The 14,952-nt window shown below is 48.5% G+C and overlaps 1 protein-coding gene across 1 annotated transcript in view; it reads left to right on the top strand.

Moving 5' to 3' along the window:
* Window positions 1–13,348, top strand: part of ISY1 (ISY1 splicing factor homolog) — a 35,688-nt gene extending 22,340 nt beyond the window's left edge. The window contains exons 8-11 of the mRNA XM_010354704.2: window positions 6,653–6,775; window positions 7,414–7,535; window positions 11,577–11,663; window positions 12,024–13,348. Of these exons, the coding sequence (XP_010353006.1) occupies window positions 6,653–6,775; window positions 7,414–7,535; window positions 11,577–11,663; window positions 12,024–12,131 (440 nt within the window). The 3' untranslated portion in view covers window positions 12,132–13,348. The remainder of the gene's footprint in view (window positions 1–6,652; window positions 6,776–7,413; window positions 7,536–11,576; window positions 11,664–12,023) is intronic.
* Window positions 13,349–14,952: the final 1,604 nt, after the last annotated feature.

Raw genomic sequence — 14,952 nt, 5'->3', positions numbered from 1 at the left:
AGGCCCATGACATACAACTGGGGCTGGAAAGTGCACCCAGGATTGGCTGGTGCAGGATTCTGCCTTTGGCAGGTGCTAATCTGTCAGTCTGGACAAGGAGTTTCCTTATTTGAAGTTTCCCAGAACGATTGGGGCAGGTTCTGAAGTTCATTGAATCCGGTTCATGTTTTAGTTACTTATTAGTTGAAAAAATGATAACCAATGAACAAATAAAATCTTGGGCCAAACTCTAACATGTAAAAATGGAGAAAAGTAAGACCGGGCACTGTGGCTCATGCTTGTAATCCCAGCACTTTGGGAGGCCGAGGTGGGCAGATCACCTGAGGTAAGGAGTTTGAGACCAGCCTGGCCAACATGGTAAAACCCCGTCTCTACTAAACTTATAGAATTAGCTGGACATGGTGGTGCATGCCTGTAATCCCAGCTGCTCAGGAGGCTCAGGCAGGAGAAATGCTTGAATCTGAGGGGTGGAGGTTGCGGTGAGCCGAGATCACAAAATTGCACTACAACCTGGACGACAAGAGTGAAAGTCCATCTCAAAAAAAAAAAAAAAAAGGAGAAAAGTGGAGCTGCTTTGTGTGAATCCAGTAGGGCACCTCCACCTCTCCTCCTTTCAGCCAAACCTCCAGAATATATTCTGGAGGTTTTGAAACTGTTAGTCTGGAGTTTTAGTCTGTTTAAATTTTGTGTTTTAGAAAGGTAGTCAGCACTTCATAGGAAAAAGTATGAGAGGCAGAGAAGAATGATGCCAGTATTCTCACCATTATTAGCGTTTTGTTATGTCTCCTTTTAGTTGGTTTTTCTATTTATTTATTTTTTTTTTTGAGACGGAGTCTCACCCAGGCTGGAGTGCGGTGGCACCATCTCGGCTCACTGCAAGCTCCGCCTCCTGGGTTCGTGCCATTCTCCTGCCTCAGCCTCCGAGTAGCTGGGACTACAGGCACGCACCACCACGCCCGGCTAATTTTTTGTATTTTTAGTAGAGACGGGGTTTCACCTGTGTTAGCCAGGATGGTCTCGATCTCCTGACCTCGTGATCCGCCCGCCTCGGCCTCCCAAAGTGCTGGGATTACAGGCTTGAGCCACCGCGCCTGGCTGTTTTTCTATTTTTTTTAAAAAAATATATAGTTCTACTTTTATTAAACCCTGCTTATTTTAAAATTCATTATTCCAAAACTGGTTTTGTATAGGTCGCTATCGTCACTTAAAAATAATTCAGAGTTTAAATATTGTGCCATTAATTATGAAGCAATATATTTTTTATTACACAGAAGTTATAGCCAGGTGCAGTGGCTCATGCTTCTAATCCCAGCACTTTGGGAGGCCAAGGCGGGAGAATCACGAGGTCAGGAGTTCCACACCAGCCTGGCCAACATAGTGAAACCCTGTCTCTACTAAAAATACAAAAAAAATATTAGCTGGGCATAGTGGCAGGCACCTATGTAATCCCAGCTACTCAGGAGGCTGAGGCAGGAGAATCGCTTGAACCTGGGAGGCAGAGGTTGCAGTGAGCCGAGATTGTGCCACTGCACTCCAGCCTGGGCAGCAGAGGAAGACTCCATTTTAAACAAAAAAAGTAAATTATAAAATACAGAAAATCGGAAAAAGACCACTCACATTTTCACACCTCATATGTGATGATTGTTAATACATTAGGACATTGTTCCCTCCAGTTTCTTTCTTTCTATTTATTTATTTATTTTTATTTGTTTATTTTTTTGGTGAGACGGAGTCTTGCTCTGTTGCACAGACTGGAGTGTAGTGGTGCGATCTTGGCTCACCGCAACCTCAGCCTCCCGGGTTTGTGGCCCAATCTCGGTTCACTGCAAGCTCTGCCTCCCAGGTTCACGCCATTCTCTTGCCTCAGCCTCCCGACTACAGGCATCTGACACCATGCCCAGCTAATTTTTTTTCTTCTTCTTTTTTTTTTTTTTTTTTTTTTTGTATTTTTAGTAGAGATGGGGTTTCACTGTGTTAGCCAGGATGGTCTCGATCTCCTGACCTCGTGTTCTGCTCGCCTTGGCCTCCCAAAGTGCTGGGATTACAGGTGTGAGCCACCGTGCCTGGTACTAATTTGTATTTTTAGTAGAGACGTGATTTCACTATGTTGGCCAGGGTGGTCTCGAGCTTTTTTTTTTTTTTTGAGATGGAGTCTTGCTCTGTTGTCCAAGTTGGAGTGCAGTGACGCGATCTCACATCACTGCTGCAAGCTCCGCTTCCCAGGTTCACGCCATTCTCCTGCGTCAGCCTCCCGAGTAGCTGGGACTACAGGTGCCCGCCACCACACCTGGCAAAACTTTTGTATTTTTTAGTAGAGACGGGCTTTCACCATGTTAGCCAAGATGGTCTCGATCTCCTGACCTCGTGATCCACCTGCCTCGGCCTCCCAAAGTGCTGGGATTATAGGCGTGAACCTACTGCTCCCAGCTGGTCTTGAACTCTTGATGTTGTGATCTGCCCACCTCGGCCTCTGTCTTGGGCTCCCAATGCGCTGGGATTACAGGAGTGAGCCACTTCACCTGGCTGTTCCTTCCAGTTTCTAAAGGCTTATACTGGGGCGGCTCCTACATTGTGATTATGCTCTATATGTTAGGTTTTTTGCATTTACATTTTTTCTACATGTATTTTTGCTTATTCCGGTCATAGATTTTTGGATTTTTTAATTTATTTTTCCTTTTTTGTCATCTCTTTAAAAGATTTTTGTTTTAGAAAGAAAATACTTAAGTCAATTTTACCGGTTATAGTTCAAATAGTACAGATAGAGTTAAAGTCCTCTTACCTCTACCCTCATCCCAGTGCCCCTCCTAGAGGTAACTGATAATCATTATTATCGTTTGGTATGTTCCTTTCCGGCCTTAAGAAAAAAATTTTTTTTTAGGCCAGGTGCAGTGGCTCACACCAGTAATCCCAGCACTTTGGGAGGCCGAGGAGGGTGGATCACATGAGGTCAGGAGTTCAAGACCAGCCTGACCAACATGGTGAAACCACATCTCTACTGAAAGTACAAAATCAGGCCGGGCATGGTGGCTACGCCTGTAATCCCAGCACTTTGGGAGGCCAAAGTAGGCGGATCACAAGGTGAGGAGATCAAGATCATCCCGGCTAACACAGTGAAACCCTGTCTCTGCTAAAAAAAATACGAAAAATTAGCTGGTCATGGTGGCGGGCGCCTGTAATCCCAGCTATTCGGGAGGCTGAGGCAGGAGAGTGGCGTGAACCCAGGAGGTGGAGCTTGCGGTGAGCTGAGATCACACCACCTCTGTCTTTTAAAAAAAAAAAAAAGAAGAAGAAAATACAAAATTAGCCAGGCATGGTGGCGCATGCCTATAATCCCAGCTACTTGGGAGGCTGAGGCAGGAGAATTGCTTGAACCCCGGAGGCAGAGGTTGCAGTGAGCCGAGATTGCACCACTGCACTCCAGCCTGGGCGACAGAGCAAGACTCCGTCTTAAAAAAAAAAAGAGAGACAGGACTTTGTTCTGTCACCCAGGCTGTGGAATACAGTGGTGCAATCATAGCTTATTGCAGCCTTGAACTCCAGGGCTCAAGGCATCCTTCTGCCTCTTGAGTAGCTAGGAGTACAGGCATGTATCACCACCCCTGACATTTTTTAAAATTTCTGTAGAGATGGGGGGTCTCACTATGTTGTCTAGTAATTCTTGAACTCCTTGCCTCGAGCAGGCCTCCTGCCTCGGGCTCCCAAAGCATTGGGATTACAAGCATGAACCCCTGCACTCAGCCTTCTTTTAGTCCCGTTTCCAGGCAGTTACATGCTTATTTCATCAGTATAAGTGACAGGTGACTTAACCCCAAGGAAATCCCAGGATAGTTTGCCTTCAGGCATGGCTGAATGTAGCTCACATTTCTTTGTATTGCAGTTTTGACTTCCACTGTGTAAACTTCTTTCTCTGCCTGGCTTTCCACTTGTGGCAATCATCTGTCATCGACTTAGGTCTTGTTCTCTCAGCAACAGATTTTTCTCCCAAGCAGCTCAAGCAAAATTCCCAGACTGAGTGTAGTTGGTTTTGATTGGATTATAATGCCATCATCCATATACCAGCCCCTGTGGCCAGGAGGAACGCAGTACTCTGAGCCAGCCAGGCTTCAACCTGCACTATCTCCTGGCTCCAGCCAGCATGATGACCACTACTTACATGACGTGGCCCAAGAGTGGCAGAGGGGTGGGCACAGTTGCTGTTACCAACAGTGGGGTGATAGATAGAGGCCTGCCAAATGACAGTGGCTCTTTCATAACTGTTGTGTTGTGATAGCCATTGGTATCCTCCCACAAATATACTTAGAACTCTGTTAGTGGATGTGAAGGATTAAAGAGTATCATGGTATGGATTAACCATACCTGACATAACAATTCCTCCATTGCAGACCTTTACTTTCCAGTTTTTTTTTTCTTTCTATCTTTTTTTTTTTTTTTTTTGAGATGGACTCTCACTCTGTTGCCCTGGCTAGAGTGCAGTGGCGCGATCTCGACTCACTGCCAGCTCTGCCTCCTGGGTTGAAGTGTTTCTCCTACCTCAGCCTCCTCAGTAGCTTGGGATTATAGGCGCCTGGCAACACGCCTGGCTAATTTTTGTATTTTTTTTTTTTTTTTTTTTTTTTTTTTTTGAGACGGAGTCTTGCTCTGCCGCCCAGGCTGGAGTGCAGTGGCCAGCTCTCAGCTCACTGCAAGCTCCGCCTCCCGGGTTCACGCCATTCTCCTGTCTCAGCCTCCCGAGTAGCTGGGACTACAGGCGCCCGCCTCGTCGCCCGGCTAGTTTTTTGTATTTTTTAGTAGAGACGGGGTTTCACCGTATTAGCCAGGATGGTCTCGATCTCCTGACCTCATGATCTGCCCGTCTCGGCCTCCCAAAGTGCTGGGATTACAGGCTTGAGCCACCGCGCCTGGCCTAATTTTTGTATTTTTAATAGAGACAGGGTTTTGCCATGTTGGCCAGTCTGGTCTTGAACTCCTGACCTCAGGTGATCTACCTGCCTCGGCCTCCCAAAATGCTGGGATTACAGGCATGAGCCACTGCGCCTGGCTAGCTTTTATTCTTTGACTAATCTGGTTGGTTGTCATTTTCTTTTTCATTTTCAATAATTACTTGGCCGGGCACAGTGGCTCACACCTATAATCTTAGCACTTTGGGAAGCCTAAGCGGGCAGATCATCTGAGGTCAGGAGTTTGAGACTTGCCTGGCCAACAAGTGAAACCCATCTCTCCTAAAAATACAAAAATTAGCTGAGTGTGGTGGTGGGTGCCTGTAATCCCAGCTACTCGGGAGGCTGAGGCAGGAGAATCACTTGAACCTGGAGGCAGAGGTTGTAGTGAGCCGAGATCATGCCATTGCACTCTAGCCTGGACAACAAGAGTGAAATTCCATCTCAAAAAAAAAAAAAAAGAATTACTTGAATATTCTGGATAATAGTCCTAGTCTGAAAATATCTTCTTTAGGGCTTTCTCATCTATCTTTTTTGTTTGTTTATAGTTTCTTTTTTTTTTTTTTTTTAACGTAGATTTGATGCTGGCTTAATTCTTGTCCCATTTCGGGTATAGTTTCTTTTGTCTTTTTTATTTACTTATGTTTCTTGTCATGCTTTTTCATTAAACATTATGACAGTTCCTGTGTTATTAAAATACTTTGTGAATTAGCATTACAGGGGCTGCAGGATATCCCATCCCATACATATTCTGCAATTTACAATCCTAGGTTATTTCCAAGTTTTCTCTCTTACATAAATAATAATGTGATGCATATTTCTGTCCATGAAGCTTTTTGCTATCTTATGTTTGCACTGCAACCAGCCTGGAATTTCTTTTTTCTTTTTTTTCTTTTTTTTTTTTTTTTGAGACGGAGTCCGGCTCTGTTGCCCAGGCTGGAGTGCAGTGGCGCGGTCTTGGCTGACGGCAACCTCCGCCTCCTGGGTTCAAGTGATTCTCCTGCCTCAGCCTCCGGAGTAGCTGGGATTAAAGGGGCCCACCACCATGCCTGACTGATTTTTGTATTTTTAGTAGAGATGGGGTTTCACCATGTTGGCCACGCTGGTCTCGAACTGCTGACCTCATGATTCTCTCGCCTCGGCCTCCCAAAGTGCTGGGATTACAGGCGTGAGCCACCGCGCCGAGCTTGGTTTTGTTTTTTAATTAGGTAGGTTGCTTTTAAATGGACTAATGGGTCCCAGTACTGAATTTAAAAAGGGCTCAACCACTTAAATAATCCCATGAATAGTATAGAAAAGTGCCTATCCATGGTATTTTCTTTTTTTGTGATGGAGTCTTGCTTTGTTGTCCAGGCTAGAGTGCAGTGGTGTGATCTCGGCTCACTGCAAACTCTGCCTCCCGGGTTCAAGCGATTCTCCTGCCTCAGCCTGAGTAGCTGGGATTACAGGCGCGCACCACCACGCCTGGCGAATTTTTGTATTTTTAGTAGAGACGAGGTTTCACCATGTTGGTCAGGCTGGTCTCGAACTCCTGACCTCGTGAGCCGCCTGCCTCGGCCTCCCAAAGTGCTGGGATTATAGGCGCGAGCCACCGCACCTACGTGGTATTTTCATGAACATACGTGCCACGTGGCTGTGTAGCGTTGCATCAGGAGACAGCTTCACTGGAGTGTGATTGTGACTTGGAAACTCAGCTCTGTTTCTGTTTCTTATAGCTCTTCCTCCTCCCAGAAAGACACGTGCTGAGCTCATGAAGGCAATCGATTTTGAGTACTATGGTTACCTAGATGAAGATGATGGTGTTATTGTGCCTTTGGAACAGGAATATGAAAAGAAACGTAGGTCTCTGGGCATTTTATTTTCGAATAGATGGCATCTGTTTTCTGTTGTCTCCTTTGAAAACAGGATTTTCAATAGTGCTTTATGCCAGAAAGGAGTTTTCTTTGTTGCTAATGGTCTTCAGGTGTGATGGTCTGTTAATTCCCTGATCTCTGTGAGGCAGTCAAGGCTGTGTGGGCCAGAGATAACAGGTTGGGGAAGCCATGAGAACCAAGTCTGACCAGTCCCTGTCTGCTAGGAGATCACCATCTGGATTTGTGCTAATACCAGTGCCCGTGTGGCACATCAAGCCAAGACTTTGGAAGCAAGTGGTCTGGAGCTGGAGCTGATTTCTAGCATGCTCTGCCCCTGCCTTCTCTGTTTTCATGTGGACATGTTGGGAAGCCACTCAGGTTGTGGAACTAGGGAGGATTTGGGAATGTTCCCTAAAAATCTGCTTTGTAGTGACTGAAAGCCAGAGCTGTTGTAGGACTACCATGCCTCACATCCATTTCCACTCATGGGGGCAGAATGAAGGATGTCCCTTTCTAGGGGGGATATCTAGACTTCCCCTGCATAGTGTTGGCCTTTCCCTGCATAGTGTTGAAAGCTCAGTTAGAGACTGAAATAAATAGCACCTACCCTCTCTTGTGTTCAGTCAGAGCCGAGTTAGTGGAAAAGTGGAAAGCAGAGAGAGAGGCTCGGCTGGCAAGAGGAGAAAAGGAAGAGGAGGAGGAAGAAGAGGAAGAGATCAACATCTATGCAGTCACCGAGGAGGAGGTATTGGGTTTGGTCCCCTCTGGCACTCACTGCCATCTGCTCCAAGCCATGAAGTATGGCAGGGAGGAAGCTTGGCTTCAAAACACAGAGTCAGGGTTCACAGCCCAGCTTGCTCGCCTGCAGGATGGCTGTGAAAACACTCGTGAGATTACAGGAGGGTTTCAGGAGGCAGCAGCCATGAGAGTGCCCTGCTGGCCATGCTTTACACAAGGGCTTCCTTCCTTCCTTCTTAGAGACAGGCCCTCCTGCATGCCCTGGAATTAGATTGATAAACACAGAGGAAGCCATGAGCTTTAGCCCATGACCTCATCACTTCTGTTCACATGGCAGTGCCAGTCGCTCTTCCGTAGTCTAACACTCCCATCTTTTTTATTTTTTTTGAGACGGAGTCTTGCTCGACTGTCACCCAGGCTGGAGTGCAGTGGCATGATCTTGGCTCACTGCAACCTCTGCCTTCTAGGTTCAAGCAATTCTTCTGCCTCAGCCTCCCGAGTAGCTGGGACTACAGGCGAGTGCCACCATGCCCGGCTAATTTTTATATATTTAATAGAGACAGGGTTTCACCATATTGGCCAGGCTGGTCTCGAACTCCTGACCTCGTGATCCATCCGCCTTGGCCTCCCAAAGTGCTGGGATGACAGGTGTGAACCATTGCATCTGGCCCTAACACCCCTTCTTACAGATGGAAACAAACCCAGAGGGTCATGGTTGGGGAATCCTTGCATATTTTCAGACCTTTTGCATATTTTCTGATCTATAGGAAGCACTCATTATATATCTTAGTTATTACTTTTTATTATAGCCACCATGTAAGTAATCTTGACATATCTGTCTGTGCTACACCTTTTATTTTTTCTATGAAACATTACCAAAACTTCACTGCATTAAAGGAGATATTCTGAAACAAGGAAAAGTCAGCATTTGAAATATCTGCCTCCCATGCAGAGCTCTTCTGCAGGGCCCTCTGTTTGGAGTCCTTGCTGCCTGCACAGATCCAAGTGGATCTGATTTGCTGGACTGAGAGAAGGGAGGGGATCACCCACACATGGATCATGGCTCAGGTTCCACATAAGGAGCTTGCTGAGACACCACTGGTGAAGAAGCAGGCTCAGGTTTAGTGACTTAGTCAATGTCACACAGGATGTAACAGGCCTGATGTTCCTGCTCATGTCTAGCTGGGCTAGTGGAGTTCAGTGCGGGTCTGAAGCAGGATGGCAGCATACCTTAGGAGGATTTCCTCTAGGTACAAATACTCATTTGCTCTCTCAGCAGGTGTTTAATTCATGGCTCCTGTGAGCCAGCCCCTTTCCAGGTGCAGGGGCATAGTGGTACAGAGGCCTGGTGTGTAGCTTTTAGTCCGGGGGAGGCAGTCCAGTAAGAGAGACAGTGAGCAGCAGTCCCTCAATAAAGCCTTGGTGCAGGGACAGACTGCAGACGCTCTGCTGGGAAGCTAACCCCTCAGCTGAGATTAGGACGATCCAGGGAACTTAACCAAGGGAGGAGGAGATGATACGCCCCAGCAGGAGCACATCATGTGCTGAGAGATCCTGTGATGAGTATGAGAGACAAAGGACAGCCCAGTGTGCTAGAGTGCAGAGAGTGGGTGCTGGGTGTGAGTGGTGAGTGGAGGCTGATGGGGAGCTGGCGTTGTGGGGAAGAGCAGTGGAAACCCACAGCAGAATTTTTTTTTTTCTTTTCAAATAATTACAGAGATACAGGAAGTTGCAAAGAATGCAGAGAGATCTTGTGTATGCTTCACCCATTTCCCCCAATGGTTCTGTCTCATGTAGTTCTAGCACAGTAGTAAAACTGGGAGGTTGACGTTGGCATAATGAACGTGTAAAGTTCTGTGTCGTTTGTCTCCATGTATGGAGAACCATGTGGCCATCATGACAATCCAGATACAGAACTGGCCGGGGGTGGTAGTCACGCCTATAATCCTAATACTTTGGGAGGCTGAGGTGGGAGGATTGCTTGAACTCAGGAGTTCGAGACCAGTCTTGGCAACACAATGAGGCCCTGTTTCTACCAAAAATAAAAACAATTAGCTGGGTGTGGTTGGAGATGCCTATAGTCCCAGCTCCTCAGGAGGCTGAGGTGTGAGAATTGCTTGAGCTCAGGGGGTTGAGATTGCAGTGAGCTGTAATTACACCACCGCACTCCAGCCTGGGAACTGTCCCCTTACCACAAAGATCCCTGGTGCCACCCCTTCACAGTTCACACCTCCCTGTCCTCACCATCTCTTGACGTAGCTGAACCCTAACCATCTCTGATTTTGTCATTTCATAATGTTTTATAAATGGGATCATGCTGTGGGTCACCTTTCGAGATGGCCTTGACACTCAGCATGATTCCCTTGCCATCCCTCTGGTTGTTGAGTTCAATAGTTCATTCCTTTTCACTGCTGAGTGTTGTTCCGTATACAGAAAAGTACACACCTGCTAAATGTGTAGGTCACTGGATTTTCATAGGTTGAACACACACACATAGCAAATACCAGTGAAGAAATAGAACAGGACCACAACGCCAGAAGCTCACTGGTGCCTCAGGGGTCACCCTCCTGACCTTTCGTGACCCGTATGTTTTACTTGTGTCTGAACTTTACATATGTGGAGTCATGTGTACTCTTTTGTGTCTGATGTTTGTAGGTATTTGTGTTGTGTCCAGCTTGGGGTTTTGGCAGATAGGGTTGCTGGGAATTTTCTTGTTCCCGTGCAGTGTTTGAGTACATGTTGAGGAGTGGAACCACCAGATCAGGGTAGGTGTGTGTTTAGTGTTAGATACAACCAGTTTCTCCAAGTGCCAGCAATGGATGAGAGGTTCCTCAAGAGGCTTTTCAAGCCACCCCCACTGGGAACCAGTCAGGGAACGGGTCGTGCACGGTGTCTGGCAGAGCCCAGCAAACAGTGGACTTCCGACTTGCCACAAGACCCTTTCTCTCTTTCCAAGTCCATGTTGTTTTCTTTGTTATTAGAAATTTGTATTGACTCATAGGCAACCTCTGAGTTGATTATTTTTCTATACATGGTACATTATTTTACATTTAAATTTTTAAAAATAGTGATAACAGGCCGGGCGCGGTGGCTCAAGCCTGTAATCCCAGCACTTTGGGAGGCCGAGACGGGCGGATCACGAGGTCAGGAGATCGAGACCATCCTGGCTAACACGGTGAAACCCCGTCTCTACTAAAAAATACAAAAAACTAGCCGGGCGAGGTGGCGGGCGCCTGTAGTCCCAGCTACTCGGGAGGCTGAGGCAGGAGAATGGCGTAAACCCGGGAGGCAGAGCTTGCAGTGAGCTGAGATCCTGGCCACCGTACTCCAGCCTGGGCGACAGAGCAAGACTCCATCTCAAAAAAAAAAAAAAAATAGTGATAACATTCACAAGGTTCAAAAGTGAAATAGTATATAAAGATATTCCATGAAGATTCTCTTTTCTCTCCCTGTTCCTTACCTACCTTGTTCTCACTGCTGTCAGTAGTTTCTATTCTTATTTCCTCCTTAGACAAAAGGTAGCGTAATGTACACCGTGTTCTGTGGTTTTTTTTTTTTTATTTTTATTTTTTTTGAGACGGAGTCTCGCTCTGTCGCCCAGGCTGGAGTACAGTGGCTGGATCTCAGCTCACTGCAAGCTCCGCCTCCCGGGTTTACGCCATTCTCCTGCCTCAGCCTCCCGAGTAGCTGGGACTACAGGCGCCCGCCACCTCGCCCGGCTAGTTTTTTGTATTTTTTAGTAGAGACGGGGTTTCACCGTGTTAGCCAGGATGGTCTCGATCTCCTGACCTCGTGATCCGCCCGTCTCGGCCTCCCAAAGTGCTGGGATTACAGGCTTGAGCCACTGCGCCCGGCCGATTTTTTTAACTTAATCTTGTGGCTCAGGTGTCTTTCTGTAAGTATAGAACTTTCTTATATTTTTCTTTTAAATAGTTGCAGTTTTTTCTTTTAAATAGTTTTTTTTCTTTTAAATAGTGTGTTTTATAGAGTTGCCAGGATTTATCTAGCTGGACGCCTACTGATGGACTTTCGCTTGTTCTGTTTGTAGTCGGATGAGGAAGGCAGCCAGGAGAAAGGAGGGGATGACGGCCAGCAGAAGTTCATTGCTCACGTCCCTGTTCCCTCGCAGCAAGAGGTAGGACCACAGCTAAGAGCTGCCTGGGCACCACGGGCTTCTCCAAAGCAGACTACACAGAGCACTGCAGTGGGTTTTCGTTGTCCTTCCTACCCATCAGGGCAGCTCAGGGTCCTGACCACATGACACCTGTCATTGTGCTCAGGGTGTGGGGTCCAAAAAAGGTAGGACCCTCTGCCCTAGGCCATTCTGTTGTTCAAATGTTTCCAATGGGAGGGACTTACGACTCTTGGAGACTATTCTGGGCATTTAAATCAGTCTCTTCATGGACTTCTTCCTCGGGGACTTCCTCCTGACTGGGTCTGGCAAGGGTTGGAGGGCTTTGCTGAGGAGTGAGCCCTGCACTCTTAATTTCCACAGATTGAGGAGGCACTGGTGCGAAGAAAGAAAATGGAACTCCTCCAGAAGTATGCAAGCGAGACTCTGCAGGCCCAAAGTGAAGAAGCCAGAAGGCTCCTGGGGTATTAGGACCCAGCTGGGGCTGTCCTTGAAGTTCTTCCATCCCCCAGTGGTACCTCAGGACCCAGGGCTGCAGACAGGCAGGCTAGTGCTGAGCCCCATTCTCAGCCTTCCTTCCCTCTCCTTATCTCGTGCTGACTCGACGGTAGAGGTCTGTCCCTGGTCTTCCTGGTAGGTTTTGTACACATATTTTGCTACTGTGTGGATCCATTTATTTTTATTGTGGAGTGTATACAACAGGTTGCGAACTGGCTGCCTGTATCTGATTTTGCCTTGCACTGTGATTTTGAGGAGAGAAGAATCAATTAGTGGCAAACATTTAAAAATGCAATTTTTTGCAGACCAAAGTATAATTTTTAAAAAATGCAAATTTTTGGCCGGGCGCGGTGGCTCAAGCCTGTAATCCCAGCACTTTGGGAGGCCGAGACGGGCGGATCATGAGGTTAGGAGATCGAGACCATCCTGGCTAACACGGTGAAACCCTGTCTCTACTAAAAAATACAAAAAACTAGCCGGGCGAGGTGGCAGGCGCCTGTAGTCCCAGCTACTCTGGAGGCTGAGGCAGGAGAATGGCGTAAACCCGGGAGGCAGAGCTTGAAGTGAGCTGAGCCGGCTACTATACTCCAGCCCCGGTGAGAGAGTGAGACTCTGTCTCAAAAAAAAAAAAGCAGATTTTCTAAAAGACAAATCTTCTCTTGAAAAATGAGATGATGTGGCCAGGTGTGGTGGCTCACGCCTGTAATCCCAGCACTTTGGGAGGCTGAGGCAGGCGGATCATGAGGTCAAAAGATCGAGACCACCCTCGCCAACGTGGTGAAACCCCATCTCTACTAAAAATACAAAAAAATTATTCTGATGCTGGGCGTGGTGGCAGGCGCCTGTGGTCCCAGCTACTTGGGAGGCTGAGGCAGGAGAATCGCTTGAATGCGAGAGGTAGAGGTTGAAGTGAGCTGAGATCGTGCCACTGCACTCCAGCCTGGTGACAGAGTAAGACTCTGTCCCAAAAAAAAAAAAAAGGAGATGATATGTCAGACCTGAACATGCACCCCACAGGTCAATGACCAGGTCCCTCTGTGTCGGGCGCTGCTCTGGCCTCTCTGTGAGCCCCGCTCCACCTGCTCCACTCGCTCCTGCCTGGGTGGCAGGAATTTGAGTTTGCTACTCCTGTTTTATAACCTGTTCTGCAGAAACCTATTTTTATTAAAGATTTTTATAAGAAAGGGAAACCTCCATGTCTTCAGCTTATTCCCTTGGCCAACTGCTCTGAGGTGACAGTGGCATTAGGATGTGTAGCCAGTCACTGAGGGGCACTGCCTTCCCGCAGGGGAGTCCCTGAAGTCCCAGTCCCAAGTGTGGCAAGGACAGGACCAGATCCCAGGAGCCTCGGTGGGAGTGAGCTGACCCACTGTGGCATCTGCGGCCACAGCTGTAGACAGGGCTCCTTGCAGTGGGCTGCACTGTGGCCTGCTGAGAGCACACAGTGGACACGAACTGAGTCCAGAGCTTCCTCTGAACTGGGACTAAGCTCTCCAGTGGGGAATCATGGTCAGCAGCTACAGCCCCTGGGCAAGATGGGGCCTGGCCTCCTGCCCTCTGCAGGGTCACGGGAGTGTCTAGGAGCTCAGGGTCAGGGCCAGATGGCTGTTCCTGGGGCCTGGGGCTCCAGCTCAGGCTGTTTGGGAATAGGAACTCTTGGCTTGGAGAAGCCCATCACACAGCAGAAGGCCTGGAATGGTCAGTCTACGGGGAGCAGCTCAGTCTGAGGGTGGCAGAGCCTCGTGTGGCTGTGTGTGGCTGAGTCGGGAGAGTGGCCAGTGCTGAGCCCTCTCTAAGGAGCCCGAGGGCCACAAGGACTGTGGAAAGGGTCTGAGCGAGGGAGTCGGGACCTAGTGGCTAGGGGACTTGCTTGAGGACGCTCTCTGTGGCCACAAGGAGAGGCCCAGGTATTACCAAGTCAGGAGGAGGCTGGGGCAGAGGCCCTGGCAGGTGGGTGGGCTGGGTGGGGATGGGAGTAGCCAGGGTATAGGTGAGGACAGGGAAGGGCCCCCCTGCCTCCTGGCTTCCCTGAGGGCGGGGCTGCCCAATCCCAGCCCTCAGTTGAGCCCAGAGGCAAATGTGTGCAGGGAGGAGAAGGGTCCAGGTTGGAGCTTTGGGAGCCCTTGGAGGGAGCAAGGCAGACTCACCTCTGAGACCCAGCACCCAGCTTGGGTCTGCAGGTAGGGGCTCAGGAGTGAACATCATGGGGGCTTTGAGCAAGACCCTCTGGGCCCCAGACTCAGCTTTTATACTTTGAAGTCAAGGAGTGACCTGTGCTGTCCGAGTTTGCTCTGGGGTCTGGGCAGTCCTGTGGTTTGGGCAGAGGCCTCAGAGGGCCTTAGGGACAGACTGATCCTGGTCTGAGCCTCTGGGGAGCATGGGGGTGGCCAGGCTCGGACAGGCCTGGTTATGGGTTTGTCTTCCAAGGGGCACACATCCACTCAGTTGCTTCCTGGCATTCAGAAGAGAATGAGGAATTCAGACATCAGGCCTTCTCCCTGGGAAGGATGACAGGTGCTTGGAAGCAGGCCTGTCTTGAAAGCCTGGGCTCTGGGCCTTCCTCCTCCAGTCGCCTGTTCCAGGCCTTCAGTGTACAAAGCACTCCCCTCCTGGGATCTCTTCTCGGCTCCCCGGGATGCAAACTGGCCAGGGGTTAGGATTCCACATTTGAGGAAACAGGCTGAGAGTGGAGAAGCACCCAGCTGGACATCCTCTAAGTATTCCTGGCAGAAACCCTTGCTACTTGTCTGTGCCCAAAGGTCCTAGAGGGTCCTAGATGTAGGACAAGGTCTCA

The sequence above is a fragment of the Rhinopithecus roxellana genome, chromosome 1 (genome assembly GCF_007565055.1).
Source record: "Rhinopithecus roxellana isolate Shanxi Qingling chromosome 1, ASM756505v1, whole genome shotgun sequence".
NCBI classification, from domain to species: domain Eukaryota; kingdom Metazoa; phylum Chordata; class Mammalia; order Primates; family Cercopithecidae; genus Rhinopithecus; species Rhinopithecus roxellana.
Note: the sequence above shows the minus strand (reverse complement) of the source record. Positions and strands in the feature narration are given on the sequence as shown.